The sequence below is a fragment of the Cibotium barometz genome, chromosome 31 (assembly GCF_041138505.1).
Source record: "Cibotium barometz isolate CiBa-2024 chromosome 31, ASM4113850v1, whole genome shotgun sequence".
Lineage (NCBI taxonomy): Eukaryota > Viridiplantae > Streptophyta > Polypodiopsida > Cyatheales > Cibotiaceae > Cibotium > Cibotium barometz.
The window spans coordinates 11,972,611-11,990,229 of NC_141076.1; the positions used below are offsets into that span (position 1 = coordinate 11,972,611).

Below are 17,619 nucleotides of genomic sequence, written 5' to 3' on the forward strand. Positions count from 1 at the left end.
AAAGGGAGAAAAGTTTACAGTGCCTAATAGGAAGAAGACCTTTAGACAGAATAGGGCGGGAAACCAGAGGGCATTTGCCAACTCCTTTGCCTTATTAGACAGCTTATCTGACCCGGATGACTCGGTTGACTCCCAAGAGACCAGTCATTCCACGCCATTGGATAGATCTAGAATTCTGGCCAAAACTAATCAAATGGACCATGATCAAGTTCTCGTGTCCCACGCAATGATGGCTGGCCCGTTGGGAGATGAGCAAGATAGGGGTGAGCAATCTCTGTCTGATACAGAAAATGGCTTGCCCAAAGATATGGAGATAGTCAAGGAATTGAAAAGAATGCATGCACAGGTGGGTTCCACCACACCTCAAGCTGCATCCAAAGCAAGACCTAGAGAAACTTCTCAACTAAGCTCAGGGCTTGCGGATCTGTATGTAATGTGCATAGACTTTGGTCTCCGTAGATTTGTCAACACGTTGTAACCTGTCTCCTTCCTTCTTCTTAATATAAAGAGCCAGTTTTTTGATAAGATGGTACTCAATTGACCATTCGAGGGTACAAACAATTATTAGAGGGTCACAATTATTTGAAGGTATTTTGAGAAATACTTTGAAACTTTGCAAAAACCTTGAGATTTGGAGATTTTTCCTTATAAATATTTTTACATTCTTTAGATGAAGGTATTCCACTTTTTGGGAAGATTCTTTTTTTCAAACACTGATATTGTGATAAATTGTTTTTTTTCAAACACTGACTGGTACGCACAATTAGACCACGGTATCTCTGCACAGCGCAATTATTCAAAGGTCACGGCGCACGGTTAGTCTCGGGTCACGGGCAACCCCGCACGCGGCACAGGTATTCTTGTCCGGTCTCTGTCTGATTCCTCGGTAGAAAGTAACAGGAAGACGATGATATCTCACGACCGGGAGTCACGAGCGTTGCGATTCTTATCTCGACAAACAGGATATTGTGCATTCTCCAACACAAGAATCTTGAAATACAGCTTGCAAGAGTTTCATGATGAGGGGGCGCATCGTCTCTCTATTGTTCTGTCTTGCAGTCTTCATGTTCTTGCCTGCTCGCTCTGCAGCGCAGCCAGGTGTGCACAGTCCTACTACATATAAGTGAAGGGAATATATGGACACCTTCAAAAAATCCAACTTTATACACCTAATCCAACTTTAAATACCTTGAAGGAAATGAATACCTTCAAAACTTCAAGGGGGTTGTAGTAGTAAATCCCTTTAATCTTCAAAATTTTCTAATTTTTTTTAATTTTCGAGCACTGAACTGAGTGTTTGGTTACATGCATGTTGCTAGCTGTAGATGAGCATTTGAGGTCCAGATCTGAAAATGTTTTCCATGCGGATGTTTGAATTGCAGGATTTAAAAGCATCAACTGTGGGGGATCAAACTATTCTGATCCTAGCACCGGGATTCAATGGGTTACCGACACCAATAATCCTGATCTGGTGGATCATGGCATCGGTGGTGAAATTGAAGGTAGGCTGCAAAATTCAACAAGCGTGCCGCTCAGAACCCTTCGGTACTTTCCAATAGATCCCAGGAACAGCAAGTTCTGCTACTCTCTGTCGGTTGAGAATGGCAGCACGTACATTGTGCGTGCCTCTTTCCTCTATGGAAATTACGATGGGCTGAACCATCCTCCTTCATTTGTGCTGCTTCTCAATTACGATGTATGGGTTAACGTGACCACCACTTCTAATTCAACGGCTGATCCCACCATGCATGAGTTCATGTACATTTCTCAGCAACAGAATGCGTTTGTATGCTTGGCTCCGCACCCAAACAGCAGCGACACGCCTTTCATATCCAGCTTGGAGCTCAGATCTCTCAATTCCACCATGTACGTGACCGCCAGGGGCGATAATACGCAGGGTGCCCTCCAACTGGGATATGGACTTCTCCTCTCGCACCGCATAAACTACGGTGCAACAACAAGTGACCCAATAAGGTATGTGGCATCTTTCTCCCTTTGTTAGCCTGTTTTTGATCTCTAGTTGGTTTTGATCATGTTTTGTATTAGTTAATGATTACATACATGTACATGGCCATCAAGGTGAAAATAAGGGTCTATTATCGTAACGTAAAGGTAGATGGTTTGCTGAATATATGTTCTCTGTGTATATGAAAGTATAGAAAAATTGGACAAAGCTTTTAAAAGTGTCGTGAACATGTGTGGTGTTTTTAGGAATTTTAACTTCATGACCTACTCAAAATTAGTGATTTTGGGTGATTTTTAAACCACAAAGTGTCCTTCCTTGTTAAATAGCCCATAACTTTTTGAAGAGCCTCATAAAATATCCTTTGGGATAAGGGCTCTATTGCATGTGTCGACTAATGTCATTGTGAGGCGACATTGGCATGCTCTATTTGTTGCCATATGGGCGGAACTTCTTTGATATATATATATACTACTCAAATTGTTATTTATTATTTCCTTGTTCTGTTTGATACACTAGATAGATGGGGGAGGGTGATATTTTCCAGTATGAGCATATGTAATTAATGCTTCTCCATAATAGAAGCTATAAATAATGTTATTTTTATATATTACTCTACTACACATATATTGTTGAAAAAAATCAGTGCAACTCTAATTTTAATAACTTTTAAAGAATAAAATATCAGATCTTTAGAGAAATTATAAAAGATATCTCATTTTTTTATCTATTATTGTTTTTTGTTCTTTTGTATAGCTATCTTGTATGGTTGTGTTAGTATCTTAGAAAGTACATCATGGCTCCTAGTGGTAGGTTTTAAGATTTTTTCTCTATTTTTTTTTCACTTGTATGGTTGTGTTAGTATCTTAGAAAAGTACATCATGGCTCCTAGTGGATAATTTCATTTATTATAACTTTTAAAGAAGTAAAATATCACATCTTTAGAGAAATTATAAGGGATATCTCATTTTTTCATCTATTATTGCTTTTTGTTCTTTTGTATAGCTATCTTGTATGGTTGTGTTATTATCTTAGAAACGTACATCATGGCTCCTAGTGGATAAATTCATATATTTGCACTAAGATTTTAACCTGGTAGGTTTGAAGCTCCTTTCTTTGAATTGCTCTTGCATTATTGGTCACTTTAGCTTAGTGTATGTCCTGTATTTTTCTCTCATTTCAATTGTTTTCAACTACTACATTTGGCAGGAAAGGTATTTGCAATATTTCCTTTGTTATCATAATGCAACCAAACCTAAAATGTTATTAGGAGTTAATTACTTTGATTCTTCTCTTATATCCTTTCCCTTTTCTCATAAATCCTTATGTTGAGACTAGAAATGAATATTTCTTAAATGTTTCTTTTAGGTTTGGTCTTTTAATCTCTCATTTACAAGGCACTTAGAAATGAGACTATTATTACATAAGGATTAGTGAATCTATCTTTATTTAGAAACCTTGGACAAATCTTTTTATGATTTTTATGTTATGCGATGACATGCACCATTTTTTAGTCTATAAAATCCAATTAAAATTAGTGATTTTTTGAGGTTTTAAAAATTTTCAACCCTAAAGATTCCTTGTAAAATATCATAACCCTTTTCCTAGTACCTCATAAAAAAACCATTGAGACTCATATGAGCTCCTATTTTTCTCCCTATTTCTAATTTACCTAGTTTATGAAAGTAAATCTCAAAGTCACACTCTTTCCAAAAAAAAAGACTCCGATATTTTAAAGGAAAAATGGCTTCCTTCTCTCATACTTTTTACCATGCATAAAGCAAATCCTATTTTATGAGCAAATCTAGTGGCAATGTGATAGCTACAAAGGAACTCAAAAACCTTGCATACCACTTGATTTGGCCCAAAAATATGCTTTGAATCTTCAAAATCTTTAGCGCAACCAGATTTTTTTATTGTCACTAGTTTCCTTTATCCATTTTACTGATACTATGTGTCCACATCGAGTTCCACTTCTCACTTACAATGGCAACTTTCCAGTGCTCAAACTTCCCCTAACCTATTGATGCTTTTCTACACACAATATTAGATGGTAGTGGTGTTCTAAAAGCATCCAATGACACTAAAGTAATCCAAAAACACTTGGAAAAATGTTGTGAGATATTCGTAGAATATTCCCTGAACCGTCCTTTAGAAAGTCATCCACATCTTGTTGGATGACAACATCCCCCACTCTATGAAAAATGTTATTTTCTCTTCATCTAGGCAACATTTTGGCTTGATTATATCCATAGAAACTATCCAAAAATGAAATATAGTTGGAACACACTTAAAACTCAGTGCCCAAGGATGAATACAAAGATTAAGAAGAATAAACACCACTAAACATTTGCTAATACCAAGAAAATAAACCAAAAACAATCACCTTTGATTATTCAATATCAAAAAGTGTACAAAATGCTGAAAGCCCTGTCTCTGTGCTCTGCAGAGTTTATAAATAATCGTAAACTTCTAACTGGCAACCCCCATTAAGGGTTATGTCGGTGCTTATGTCCTATGTGAAAATTAGTTTACAAGAAAGTAAAAGAGTTGCTGCTAATAGCTTAAAAGTGTAGTGGGGGTGTGCATGATGGATTTTTCTATTACATAAGCATGTTAGGTCTACCAACCATAGACTATAAGGTGTTTTTTTATTTGGCAACTTTGTGTCTACAAGATGGTGAGTTGTGAGTGTGTGGTCGAGACCCAGCCCTTGCGTGGTTCCAGACCACCTAGTTGGCTCCAGAGGAGACGCGACTAATGCAACTATGCCCAATGCAATAAGCTAACACTAATGCATTGAGCTGCCAATCTTCCTAGGCTAAGGGAGTCAGTCATGCCAGCATAGAGGTTAGTTCCTTCATTCATCTGATAGGATTCTTGTCATGGCTTTTGATCATGTTTCCAGATATAGCAGTCACATCTAGATAGAAATGACTCTAAATCCAGATCCCAATTAGAAGACATATAGGAAAGTACTTAACACAAACTTATACAGAGAAGAGAAAATGGAGAATTGCATAGACAAATTATTATCTCACTAGAGTGAAGGCTTAGCCCAAAGTACAATGCTGTAGCTCTCCCAATTTTCACTCTCTACTCTCTCGTATATCTTGTATCTTGGATAGTTCCCCTTTCCTCTTTTACATATGCTCTCAGGTACTGCCCATTAGCAAGATCGACTTACAAGGTTATTACAAGAAATTAGATTTGTGCCCAATATTTTGTTGCCCAATGGATACACTGGGTGGGCGGCAAATCTGGCAGGAAGTCCAGGTGGTGACTGTCGACGGCACCAACACCTGTCCATCAGAGTGGATGATGCGTTAACAGCACAACGAAGTCCACAATGACTTATTGTCGTTGTTGTCCACAATCACTTCATTCTTAAAAAATAAAAAACCAAAATTTTTATATCTGGGATTTGGGTTTGAAACCCTAAGGCTTGTTCTAGCCCCCTTCATCCAATTCTCCCTATGTGGCAAGGCCTCCTGAAAGAAACATTATGGGCTCGCATCCTGCGCATACCTGGGCTCATAAGCCCTCTTCTTGCTACTCACCCAAGCATGCCCAACTCCAGTCCTCTCATTAGCCCGTTGGAATTGTACATCAATGGGCTTTGCATATGGGTACTTTTTCCTAGCTCTTTCCATTGCATCAATGCTCATTCCCACTAAAAGAGCATGTGTCTTTGTGTGCTCTCGGATGATGGCATCATTCTCAAACACAGTTTTCTCAGACTCTCTTGATCTTTTACTTCCCCCTTGACTCGACTTCCACCCATATGGTGGTCTTCTTGTTGGTTCTAATCTAGAGTGTGCCCTTTCTTCTTCTTTGAGGTAACTTCGTTGGTGAGGGGTACTGGGAATTCTTGCTCTATGCATGAGCTGTTGCCTCCTCATGGGGATCCCCGCGTCATAAGACCCTATGACTTCCTCATAGTACTACTCGCGATCCGGATGAGGGGCTCTTTCTTGGTGCTGACCCTTCCGCCTCGGAGGTGCTTTGTCCTAGTTTCTCTATCTGAGACATGTCCAACTAGTTCATAAATTATGCAATGTCGTCCTAATTGGACGGTCTCACAGCTTGCCTGCTTATTAGTAGTCTAAATTAGGATATGTAAGCATAGCACGTGGGTTTAATAGAAGGGATTTTTAAAATCCCTTTTTTACACGTTTTTGTATATATAAGGGTACCATTTAAAGGGGTATTCACAGGTTGAAAAGAAAAAGGGTATGTTTTATTCATGAAAAATTCACAATTTAGGGATTTTTAAAATAGTCCTTCAACGCACATGATACAGAGGGTTTACTTATAGTGAACCCATCGAGCTATCTCTCTCCAGATAGTTGTGCTCTTTTGGGCCCTCGCTCGGGCTTCCTTTTCCCTTTTCTCCCTTTTCGCCTACCCTTGGAAATCTTCAATCATCCTTTCTTTTTTTTGTTTTTTGACAGCATGAGGAGCTGGTTTCCACATGATCCTGCCTTTTCTTGAGTTTGGCCCTGGATGCTCTCAACTCCTTTTCATGTGCTTTCCTTGTGGCATCCAACTAGTCTTGTCTGTTCTTTAGATCGGTATGAGCTCTCGTCAGAGAGCGACATTCAGCTCATTGATCAACCTTCTTCCTCTTGTGTTCCTAGCAGTGGTGGTGGATTCTAATTCCTTTTTGAGGGCTTTTATTGTCAACCCATCCTGCGTTTGTTGCTCCTTGTATTCCTCCACCAAGTCATCTATCTCTTCAATTTGAGCCCTAAGATCCACCTCATTGCTTGCCCTTTCTTCCAACTTCTTCATGGCTGCCCAAGCATGTTCTCGCAACTCATCATTAGGGATTATATCCATTGATGGTCCTTTGTACAATACAAGCTCCTTCCCCTTCCTAGTAGGCTTCTCTTGCACTTTCTTCCCATCACCTTTTAGTAGGGTGAATGTTTTCTTCCATGGTTCCATTTCCATTCTCAGCTGCTCATTCTACGCTTACTATAGCTCCTTTTCTTTGTTGGCACCTGCCCCATTGTGTCCTGCCTCCTTATCCCCTTGTCTGTTCTTAGCGGATCCCAGAGCTCTTGTAGGATTAGTTCCTGTCAGCTTTCCTGTGTCTGGATTTTTAGATCCTTCATGTAGATTCTTATCTTGCTCATGGAAGGGAACCATCTACCTGCACGTGGGTGTGGGGGCTTGCATTGCTGCTATTAGCTTTTTCAGGTATTCACCCCACACCTCCTTTAGGTCTTTCATTCCATGGCTTTCCCATTGTTCCATCTTCTCCTCTTCCAAATCATACACTTCTGGAAACTCCTCGTCGGCGTCCAGAGATGCAGGTCTGTATTATGCCTTGACTAGCTCCACTTTGTTTTTATTCGCCGTGGCCTGCACCTCTCTTATAATCTTGATATGTTCTTCTCTGATTAAGAGGATCTGGCCCTCATCCCTATCTTGGCGTTCCTTGTCCATGTGTATGTCTTCTTTTTTAAGTTGCGTATTTGCCTTTTCATTCCTTGCCAGAACCCATTTTATTATTCCCATTTATTTTTTTGTCTCTTCTTTCTCTTTCTGGAGATTTAGCAATAACTATCTTTGCATCATCCTACCTGCTTCCCTCCTTCTTCTTTCAAACTCCTCTTGTAGGGGTTCCTGTTGGCTCCTTGTGGCTTGGATGATGCCATCCTATTCTCTGACCATCACCTCCGGCTTGGCAATCTCATTCATTCCGTCTATCATACACTTTTGTAAATAATTAAGGCATCCCTTCACTTCAAAGGACTCCGGAAAGTTTGTAGGGCGGGGTGCAGGAGGGAGCTCAGCTTGTGCTTGATCCAAGTGAAGTTGTTTAGTGACCATGATTTCTTATTGTGCTTCTCCCACATGCACACGTTATGTGTCTTCGGCCTCCTACTGTGCTTGTTCAGGATGCGGGCATTCTGAGGCTGATGATGTCTCCTACTGCTATTCTTCCAGCTTTTGTGTTAGCATGGACATGCCGATATCGTCGTCAAAGTCCTCCTTTAACTATTGGGTGCTTTTTCCTTTTGTTGTCTTTCCCTTCTTCTTCGACTCTCCAAATTCTAAAGCTCTCTTTTTTCGATACATTGTTTGTATGGAGCTCCCTTCTTGTTGGGGAGTCGCCTTTGTCTGCTTCTTGCGCCATGTGTCTTCTTTCTTGCTTGCCTCCTTCTGGCTCCCCTCCTTGTGCTTTAGAGGGTGCTGTTAGCACCTCCACCCAAGCCACCTTCGTCCCCAACTCCACTACCTTCACTAGTCCGAAGGCTCTTCTTGACATGCAATATGGCTTGTGTATGAGATTGATCATCTCCACCACGAAGCGTATATCATTCTGCTTGTCCTCATCTAGAGTTCTTGTGATTTTAAATTCTATGGACTTACCTTCCAAGGGCCAAACTCCTTGATCAAGTCTTCTTCGTTCAACGGCGGCTAGTTTGACCTCTCTTTCCCCTTCAGCCGTTAATTTGAAGACCTTAGCCCATAGAGAGGGGGTTGAACACCCTCCTCTCACCCGATGGTAATGTGATTGTGTTGGACTTCTGCACAGTTTCTCCATAGCTTTGTAATTTTGTTGTAGCTCCTCCTAGGGCAATAGCTTAGCAAAATCTAGACATTCAAAATGCTTATCCACTTCCTTGTATAGAGTTGAGGATAGAGGCTCCAATTCTAGCACCATGGTTCTCGTTTTGGGTATGCAGGGGTTGAGCGTGAGAAGGCAAGGAAAAGGGAAGAGTTTAGCTGAGATGGAATCAAGCGCATGTAGAGAGTTTTTGAAAGATGATTTGGAAACTAAGATTTCAATGGAGAAGCATTCAGCTATAATCTTCACCTTCCCCAAGGGTGGCCATAATTACTTCATACCAAAGCCGAGACCACCTAATCAACTTAGCTGTGGTATTGCCCGAAAAGTGTCCACCCCCAACACCTGCATGTGCATGAGTCAAGATTTTCAAGTAGTGAGCTTCACATACACACATGCGCAAGTTGCCATCCTTGCCCCTCTTGTAGAGTTTGCCCTCTATCAGCATATAGTTGGCCGCTTCAACTTCAATAGCACGCTTTCGATGTTAAGGAATTGTTTGATCAGTATGACCATGCTTAAGATAGTCCACAATATACTTACTCCAACTTGGTGTAGTTGAAATTTGGAATAATGTGACATTATGAATTGGTCGTTGAATATGACAAGAAGCACAATTATGAACAAATTTTTCAGCATCTGCATGCATGGTAGGCCACCATTGCCCATCCTGAGTTATATGTTGCACACAAGTAGTAGCTGATGCATGGATTCCACGAATACTCTCATGTGCCCATTCCAAGATCTCCTCATATTGGTCAAGGTTAGGTATAAGCCGCAATACTCCATCATTACCCTGACGATATAATCTCCCTGAGATTAACTTGAATGGTCGCCATAGGTCCACATTAGGACCCGCTAGTTGTATCTGCCCACTTGTCAAAATTTTTAAGATGGGTTTAGACCATTTAGGAGCTGTCTCTACAAGGAAAAGTGTTGAATCTAACATATCATCATCCACACCCACAGGAGCTTCTCCAGAGGTGATTCGAGACAAATGATCTACCCTTAGATGAGTTGTTCCTTTTTGGACTGCCACTTCAAAATCAAACTCAAGAAGGATAACAAACCACCTCACAATCCTTCCAGTTGCACAAGGCTTATTCACCAAATATAGCAGTGCTTAATGGTCCACAAAAAATATAAATTTGTTTGCCAAAAGGTAATGGCAAAACTTTTTCACTGCATATATCATTGACAAACCTTCTCTTTCTATTGTGGTATAATTCTTCTTAGCATTGTTCAATTGTCAACTAGCATATGAGATTGGGAAATCCTTATTATGTTCTCCCGATTGAGCCAAAATACATCCAATTGCAAAGTTTGAAGCATCAATATGGACATGAAAGATTTGGTTCCAATCTAGTGCCCGTAAGATGGGTGCAGTCACTAATGCTTGCTTCAACTTTTCAAAGGATTCCTCACACTCATCAGTCCAATTAAACTTTACAAGAAGAGCATATAATGGTCTGGCTGCTAGGACAGCGTACATGTAGATGAATCGACGATTATAGCCACAATGTCCTATGAATATTTGTACCCCTTTAGGGTTGATAGGCCGAGGTAATAAGACAATGACATCAATTTTATCCATATCCGTTGAAATACCATTGTGAGAAACAATATGGCCCAAAATCTTTTCCCTTGTCTTACCATGAATTTACACTTGTCAGGATTCAAGCATATACAATAAACTTGACACTTTTGAAACACAAGTCTGAGGTGTTCTATATGATCATCACACTCTTGTGAGTGAACACATAAATCATCCATGAAGATCTCAAGAAATTGCCTAAGGTACTCCTTGAATACATGACTCATTAACCGTTGAAAGGTTGCAGGTGCATTTGTTAGACCAAATGGCATAACACGATAGGCAAAGATGCCATCTTCAGTAGCAAAGGCTGTCTTGTGTTGATCCTTTGGATCAATTGATACTTGATTGTTGTAACCGGAGAATCCATCCAAGAAACTATATGCCTTTTTCCCTGCAACTCGTTCCAAAACATGATCCGTGATTGGAAGTGGGTAATGATCACGTACAGTAGCTGCATTTACCTTCTTGAGGTTTACACATACTCGAAGTTTTCCATTTTTCTTGGGCACCACTACAATAGGGGAGACCCGTTGAGTGTGTTCAATCTCATAGATAAATTTTGCCTCTAAGAGCTTGTCTATTTCTTCTTTTATCTTTCGTGCAAAATTCTCATTGTAAGTATAAGGACGTTGCTTGGAAGGCTTTGCATCCTCTCACAATGGAATTGTATGCTGACATATGCTTGGATCAACTCCTTTGAGGTCTTTATAACTCCAAGCAAAAACATCGCGATACTCCTTTATTGTTTGAATTAATAACTTCTCCTCATCTAAGGACAAGTCTATGGCAATCCACACATAGCAAGGCTCTTCTCCTGGCTTGGCGATATCAATTTTTTTGCATCTTCTGGACCATCATATGAAACCCCTAGCATGCTTGGCTTTTGTCGCATGGGCTGTTGAAGAATAATCTTCCGATCTTGAAGAGTGTACTGTGTGAAGTTGGGGGGAACATTGAGACCTTGTTCTTGTCCACTTGAGTCGTCACTCATTGAAGACCATGCGGTTTTGAGCTCTCTTTTGCAATCTTGCATAAGAGTTTTTTGTTCAACCGTTATCTTTGCACTTCCGACACTCTCTTTTGAATCTGTTTGAGACTTGAGTTTTTGTTTTGGTCTCTTTGTTTTTTTACGATTTTTGCTAATAGTTCTTAGCTTTTCTACTAGTTGGAATCCATCTGATCGTTTTACTTGGTCTTTGATACTATCTTGTGCTTGGACATAGTATAGATATCCATTCTTTCCTGAGAAGTGAGGTGGTGGTCGAGAGTGTTCATTCTTAAACTCCTCGTCTTCTTTTTGTTTTCTCTCTCATCGTTCCCTCTCATCTTGTTTACGTCTCTTATGGCTCTTACAGCATTTACGTTTAGGTCGGCTTCGAGGGATCTATTTGAACCTCCCTTCCTCTCAAGAGTAGGCGTGCCTTTCCTAACTCTTCCTCGGGGATTATCACATCATCTTCAAAATCAGAGTCCCATCCATCTTCCTTATCAGCATCATTAGCAGATTCGAGTGTTAAATCCTCCACTGAGACTTTCTCTACATGCAGTGCTGTTGTGGATGCATCCCCATAGTACAAATCATCTAGAAGGTCACGTGGTTGTACCATTCGTATAGGAATAATGTCATATCCATCTGAGTCACAAAATTGAATTGGCTTAGGTACAGCACATGTCGATAATGTTGCAAGGACATGACTCCATTCTAGTGGATCAATTAAGTGCTCAGGGAAGGGTTGTGGAATGTATGCCTCATCTGATACACTTCGATTACCCTTAAGTCTCTCAGTGTTGAAATCCTTACATGAGGCTCCACACATCCACAGATCTTCTCGCCCATCTGACAATATAACTCTTGAGCCCTCAGATGAAGCAGAATCAAACTCATCTATTGGAGACCTTGTTACATCACGATATGAGTGATTCTTTAGGTTGACCCTTGTGATGATAGAATCATGTCGGAGGTACAAATAATTATATCCCTAGTCTTGAATCATTTGAAATTGTCGCATGAATGGTCTACCCAATATCACTTCATAGTTTGGATGTTTTCCAAAATCCACTACTGCAAATGTGTGCTCATATTCAATCCCACATGTAGTGACCAATATATTCTCTAGCAGCCCAATGGGATGTTCTAAGCTTCCACCTGCTATAGCTGCAAGCGCATCCTGGTACTCCTAATAGCTGGTTTGTCCCACTTTTCCCAAATGGACCTTGTCACAATGCCCACTCCTGCACCACTGTCAAGTATTGCAGTTGAAGCTACTTTTTGCACTTCTAATGGGAGGGTCGAATTTCCCTGATCGTCCTCACAAAATTTTCCTACTTTGTTGATAGGAACTGGCATAACATGCTTTGTCTCAGGGTGTATAGTACAATGATGGTGACCCTTTTGTAGCAATACCTGCTCTGACAAACATGTGGCAATATCATTCCACAACTCAGGTCGAAGCTTTATCAAATCAAGCAAAGGTAAGGTACAAGCCACTGGTGCTGACAAAATAGCTTGCACGATACCCATATCCATCTCCTTTGTCAAACCTTCTATGCATGGAGGGTATCCTCAAGGTTTGATAACAGTTCTCATATTCTCCCAAATAAGATGGTAAGGTTTTCATTGTATGCTTACTTCTAGGAGAAACAATTGTTTGAACTTCCTCCTGGATGCTTGGGCATCTAAAGTTGTTTTCTGTGCCCCTGGTAAAATCCACCTCACAGAATGGAGGTGAAATAATAGAGGATATATTCTCATTAACTTTCTCATGAACTGCTGCCCACATCTCATTTGCCATGTCCTCGTTAGCATCAATAACTTCATCATTGCATGGGAAGGCAAGACTAGGTGGTGGCAGAATGCCTTCTTTCAATGGGGTGTCAATTGTTGCAGACTTTTCGCTATGAGCTTGGGAGATCAGCTCACTTTTCATTTCCCAACTTGATGACACTTCTGGTATGGTTTCTAACGTTGGCTTAAGAGAGGTTGGGCCCGAGGGATAGGTGGAGGTGGGCCCTCAAGTATTGATTGAGCTTCCCTAATGAGTTGCTGATGTACAGCTAGATTGATCTTCTCCTCACGACAGTTTGGGTATTCTTGAAGCTTCTTGGGTAGCTCAGATAAAGCTGCAATGCGACTTCTATGAGCATCAATGATGGCATCTAGAGTCTCGTTCACCTTATCCACAAAAATAGAACCCCCTAAACTATCCTCGGGTTGTACTAGCCTCATCTTGTTTAGCACTAGGCCCAGGTTGAGGTTGATGCTCCTCATGCACTTCTTGGGATGTAAGAGCTTGATCCTTCATGTTTTGTTTAGAGACTTCTTGAGAACTAGTGGATGCACTCTTAGTTTGCTTGTTGCGGTTCTTTTTCCTCCTAGTGGTCCTTTTTCTATTGGAATGTAGGGTCTTGTCCACTAGATTTGCCTTTGCATCCCTAGTTCGAGGTGTCTCATCAGTCTGCATTTCAGCATTTTGTGTCTGTGATCTAGTCATGACTCTAAGTGGCACGACATCCTCATTCTCTGATGAAGGTGGCGATGGAACTTCCTCTACAAAGTTAAGTGAGACCTTTGGCTGAGAGGTAGTTTCCTCATGTGGTTTCAGCAAACAATCCTTTGGAAAGTGTTCTACACAACACCCTAGACAATATCTTTCAATTGGTGAAAACTGTGGTACTGTTGTATTGGATCAAGCTGCTTGCCTTGGGCGATGTGGACAATCACGAGCCCAATGAGGTTCTCTACACTCATAACAGGGGCCCATTAGTTTGGCTTCTACTTTTCTTTGCTACCATTGACCTGAGGGGCCTGGAGTCCTAGGTTGGTAGCCGCCTAGCAACATCAAAGAATTTTGTTCCCCTGGTTGAGGTTCCAGTGCTTGGCTTGGATATGCAGGATTTTCAAGGAGATTTTCCTTGGATGAATATGATGCATATTCCTCCTCCACATAGCTTGGGTTTACCAAGTCTCTACACATATTTGAATTGTCGTAATCAACAAACCTCACAGGAGCAGTCCCAGGAGCAGGAGGTTGAGCTCCAAGTACAGGTCGTGCTTGCTCTTGTGCCATCAGTGGCTTACGTTCAAAATTAGTATACTATTGATGCATTTGTGGAGCCACTGCACCCCTTTGTTGCTCACGCTCTTGTCTCATTCTTGCCATGCGAGTACATTCCTGTGTGGTGTGGGTAAAATTCCAAGCACAGGCCTGGCACCACTTCTTTGTGGGTTGGTTTGTGACTAGAGGAGAAAAGGTATTACATTCTTCGGTTTTATGGTTACCGCCACACGCTCCACAAAGATGAGGACCTGTAGGTAGTACACTCCTCATTTGCTGGCTGCTGCTGTTGGTGTGGCTACATGGGTGGGCGATAGGTTTGTCCCAATCTCCTTAGTACTAGGTTAGCTATGTGGTCTGGATTTACTAGCGCGCTAGACCCTGAACTTTGGTCATCACCCCACTGATCTCTAGGTTTCACCTCAGGGCCAGTACCCTCTTGGAATTTGAAGTTATCTGTGAAATCCATAGCATCATGGCAACACTCATTGAAATTTGTATGCTTCTTTGCATAGAGATGTGTGTGCAGTGTTGAATTTTTAAGTCCTTTTAAGAAGAGAGAAATTAATCGACTCTGGGTGGGCTTCTCATCTTCTGGGCAACGATTAATGTACTGCTTCATCCTATTTACACAGTCTCTAACACTCTCAGTCTTGCCTTGCTTGAAACAGTAGATGTTTACTACCGTGTCATGTTGAATCCCCATCAAGGAAAAAGCAGTAATGAATCTCTCTTGCAAAACTCGTAAAAAAGATTTGTCTGAAGCCTCTAGTGCCTGAAACCAAGCAAGGGCCTTTTCCTCAAGAGTGAGCCCAAACCCTTCAATTTGCGTATGCTTGTCAGTCACTTGCTCAGATCGAACTGCTTGCCTAAATGCTGCTACATGGTCATATGGATCTCCCGACCCTTCGTACTTCTTTACCAATTTCTGAAGAGTTGATGGCCTTACTTGTCTTGAATACTCATCATAGGGCCTACGGCCTCTCACTCTCAGTGGTAACTATTCCTCTCTTTGGTAAGATGGTCCACATGCATCCCAAATTGGTGTGGGTCCCCTATTACCTGCCTCACCAACCCCCTCCAAAGATCTTGTTACCCGCATTTCAGGAGGTGTATTAATGGGAGGCGGAGTTGGCTCCCCTACCCTCCAATTGTCATAGTGAGAGAAACGTTGTTGTGGTGTGATCTGTGGTCGCACTTTTGGTGTAGGATAATATCTTGGTGCTAGAGTTGGGCTACTTGCAGTGGTCCACTTTGATGTTGAGGGTCCCTCTCTTGTGAACTCTCGTAAGGGAGGAGCAACAGTTTCTCCAAGAAAGGCTCTCTCTCCTGGTTTAGCTGTATTAGTTGAGAACACCTCCATGAATAATGGTTGTCCTCTCCACGTGAGCTCACGAATCTCCTTCCAATCTAAGGTTCGGTATTCATTGACCCATTTATCAACGATTCAGTTCTTGTGTCCTGCAAGCTTCTCGACTACCACCCCAAGTGCTAGAGGAAGATCTAGCTCTGGCAATCTAGTTGTGGCATAATATCCTTCTAAAGAGTCCTTATAGACCTCTTGAAGTGGGTCATCCTGAAAGACCTTTGTCACTGGAATTTGTCGTACAAACTCCCATTGGTTCTCAGCCCCCTGATCCCTTTCCAAATGTAGATCTACACAAAGTAAATCAACTATGGATGGCTTTGAGGACTGGGCATTGGATGGTCCAGGCATGTTCGGCTCAATGAGCCAATCATTTCTAGACTCCCTTACTCCAGAAGGCTTTAATAAATCTAGGAACTCACTCTTAGAGAGCTCTTCTAATTTGTCTACATTCTCAGGATGATAGGTGACTTTGTAGCGAACACCATCTCCACCCATGTACATGTTACCCTGGTCATTGACTAGAGGTGCTCTATCAAGCTCTGAGAAAAAGTCTGCGATCTTAACGAGATACCGTTGTTGTGGATCCCTAAAGATCTCAGCTCCTTGAGCATTCGTGTAGAGATATTGAAGTCTCACATTGAGTGGTAACCCCATGGTGTCAGCTTCAAATGGATTAAAAGATCTTGTGGGTGTCCTATTTGGGGCTAAGGGATGACTATTTGACGGCCCTAGATTGTCCATAGACAATGAGCTAGTTGTCCTGGAAAGGGTATCAGATTGGGATTTGGAAAAGGTTTCAGTAATATCTGCCAAATTTCCTACCGATTGGATCCCACTTTCCTGCGTAGGTACTCTAGAAGGTGCCCTAGGCCCTATGGCAGTGTCTATATGGCGCCCCGACTGCAAGTGCATAAGGTCAAATTTTAAGGGGTTTTTATTTTATTTTATTTTTATTTTTTTTAAAAAATTTCCAAAAAATTTCAAGTTGGCTCAAACTTTGCCAGAACCCATTTTGAACCCCCTCGAACACATTAGGCCAAAAAAATAGCGTATTTTTCCAGATCGAAAATCGCCTAAAATTTACCACTTTCCCACTCTCACTGGGAAAATGGTTTCGGGACCGAAATTTCGATGATGGGTGTTTTCTAACTCCTCTCGAAAAGTTAGATAACTTCCCAAATTTATGCGACAGAAAATGAAAAATTTTCCAGACTCTTTTTTTTGCACCCCCTTATCCGGTGCGGTGGCGGTCTTTACGGTGCAGTGCGTGGGTCTCTCCTCGCGGTGCGCTGTTCACGCACAACCGCCTTCTTTTATTACTATTTTTTTTTCTTTTTTGAAATGCATGTGCAGTGAACTCAATGTGTGTGCAGCTGTCAGATTTACAGCGAATTCAATACATGTGCAAGGAACTCAATGCATGTGCAGCTCTGAAATTTGCAGCAAATTCAAAATGTTCAATCTTCATGTGTGTGTACAGATTTCAGTTTCTCTACATGTGCAGGTTTAACAGAGAACAAAAATGCAGGTTTGACAGATAACTAAAATGCACAAAATTAAAGATGCAGAAAACTAAACTAAGCTAAGAACAGAAAATAAAACGAACATGCAGAAAATTGAAACTGTAAAAATTATCCTCAAACAAAATGACAAAAATGCAAAAACAGGCCTCTCTCTTGCGCACAAAAATTAAAATTTGCAGGTTTAGTGCCTACCTCCAATCCTTCCCGTGTGTCGAATCCTTGTCTTGACCTCAAGGGAGAAGCGTAGCTTGCTAATCGCACTCAAATTGCAAGACAAATAAAGAGAATTTAACAACAGATTAGTCTTAAATAAATATCAAAATTAGTCCCAAGGCCTTCTCTCCTATCCAACAGTTTTGCAACCGATTGGAGCTTAACAAGGAGTTGTAGTAGTGTGTGTATGGTACTCAACTAATGTAGGCACTCGCTCCCCGGCAGCGGCGCCATTGTATAGCGGTTCTCTCTACCGTGCAATATAGTGCTCATAGAGTACTACCGATCAATAAATGTGTTAAGAAACACAATGTCA

General features: G+C 41.2%; 1 protein-coding gene across 1 annotated transcript in view; it reads left to right on the forward strand.

Moving 5' to 3' along the window:
* The first annotated feature begins 927 nt into the window (after positions 1–927).
* LOC147620521 (putative LRR receptor-like serine/threonine-protein kinase At1g67720) overlaps positions 928–17,619 on the forward strand; it is a 45,193-nt gene continuing 28,501 nt past the window's right edge. Inside the window, exons 1-2 of the mRNA XM_086824752.1 lie at positions 928–1,098; positions 1,383–1,974. Coding sequence (XP_086680878.1) covers positions 1,017–1,098; positions 1,383–1,974 — 674 coding nt within the window. The 5' untranslated portion in view covers positions 928–1,016. The remainder of the gene's footprint in view (positions 1,099–1,382; positions 1,975–17,619) is intronic.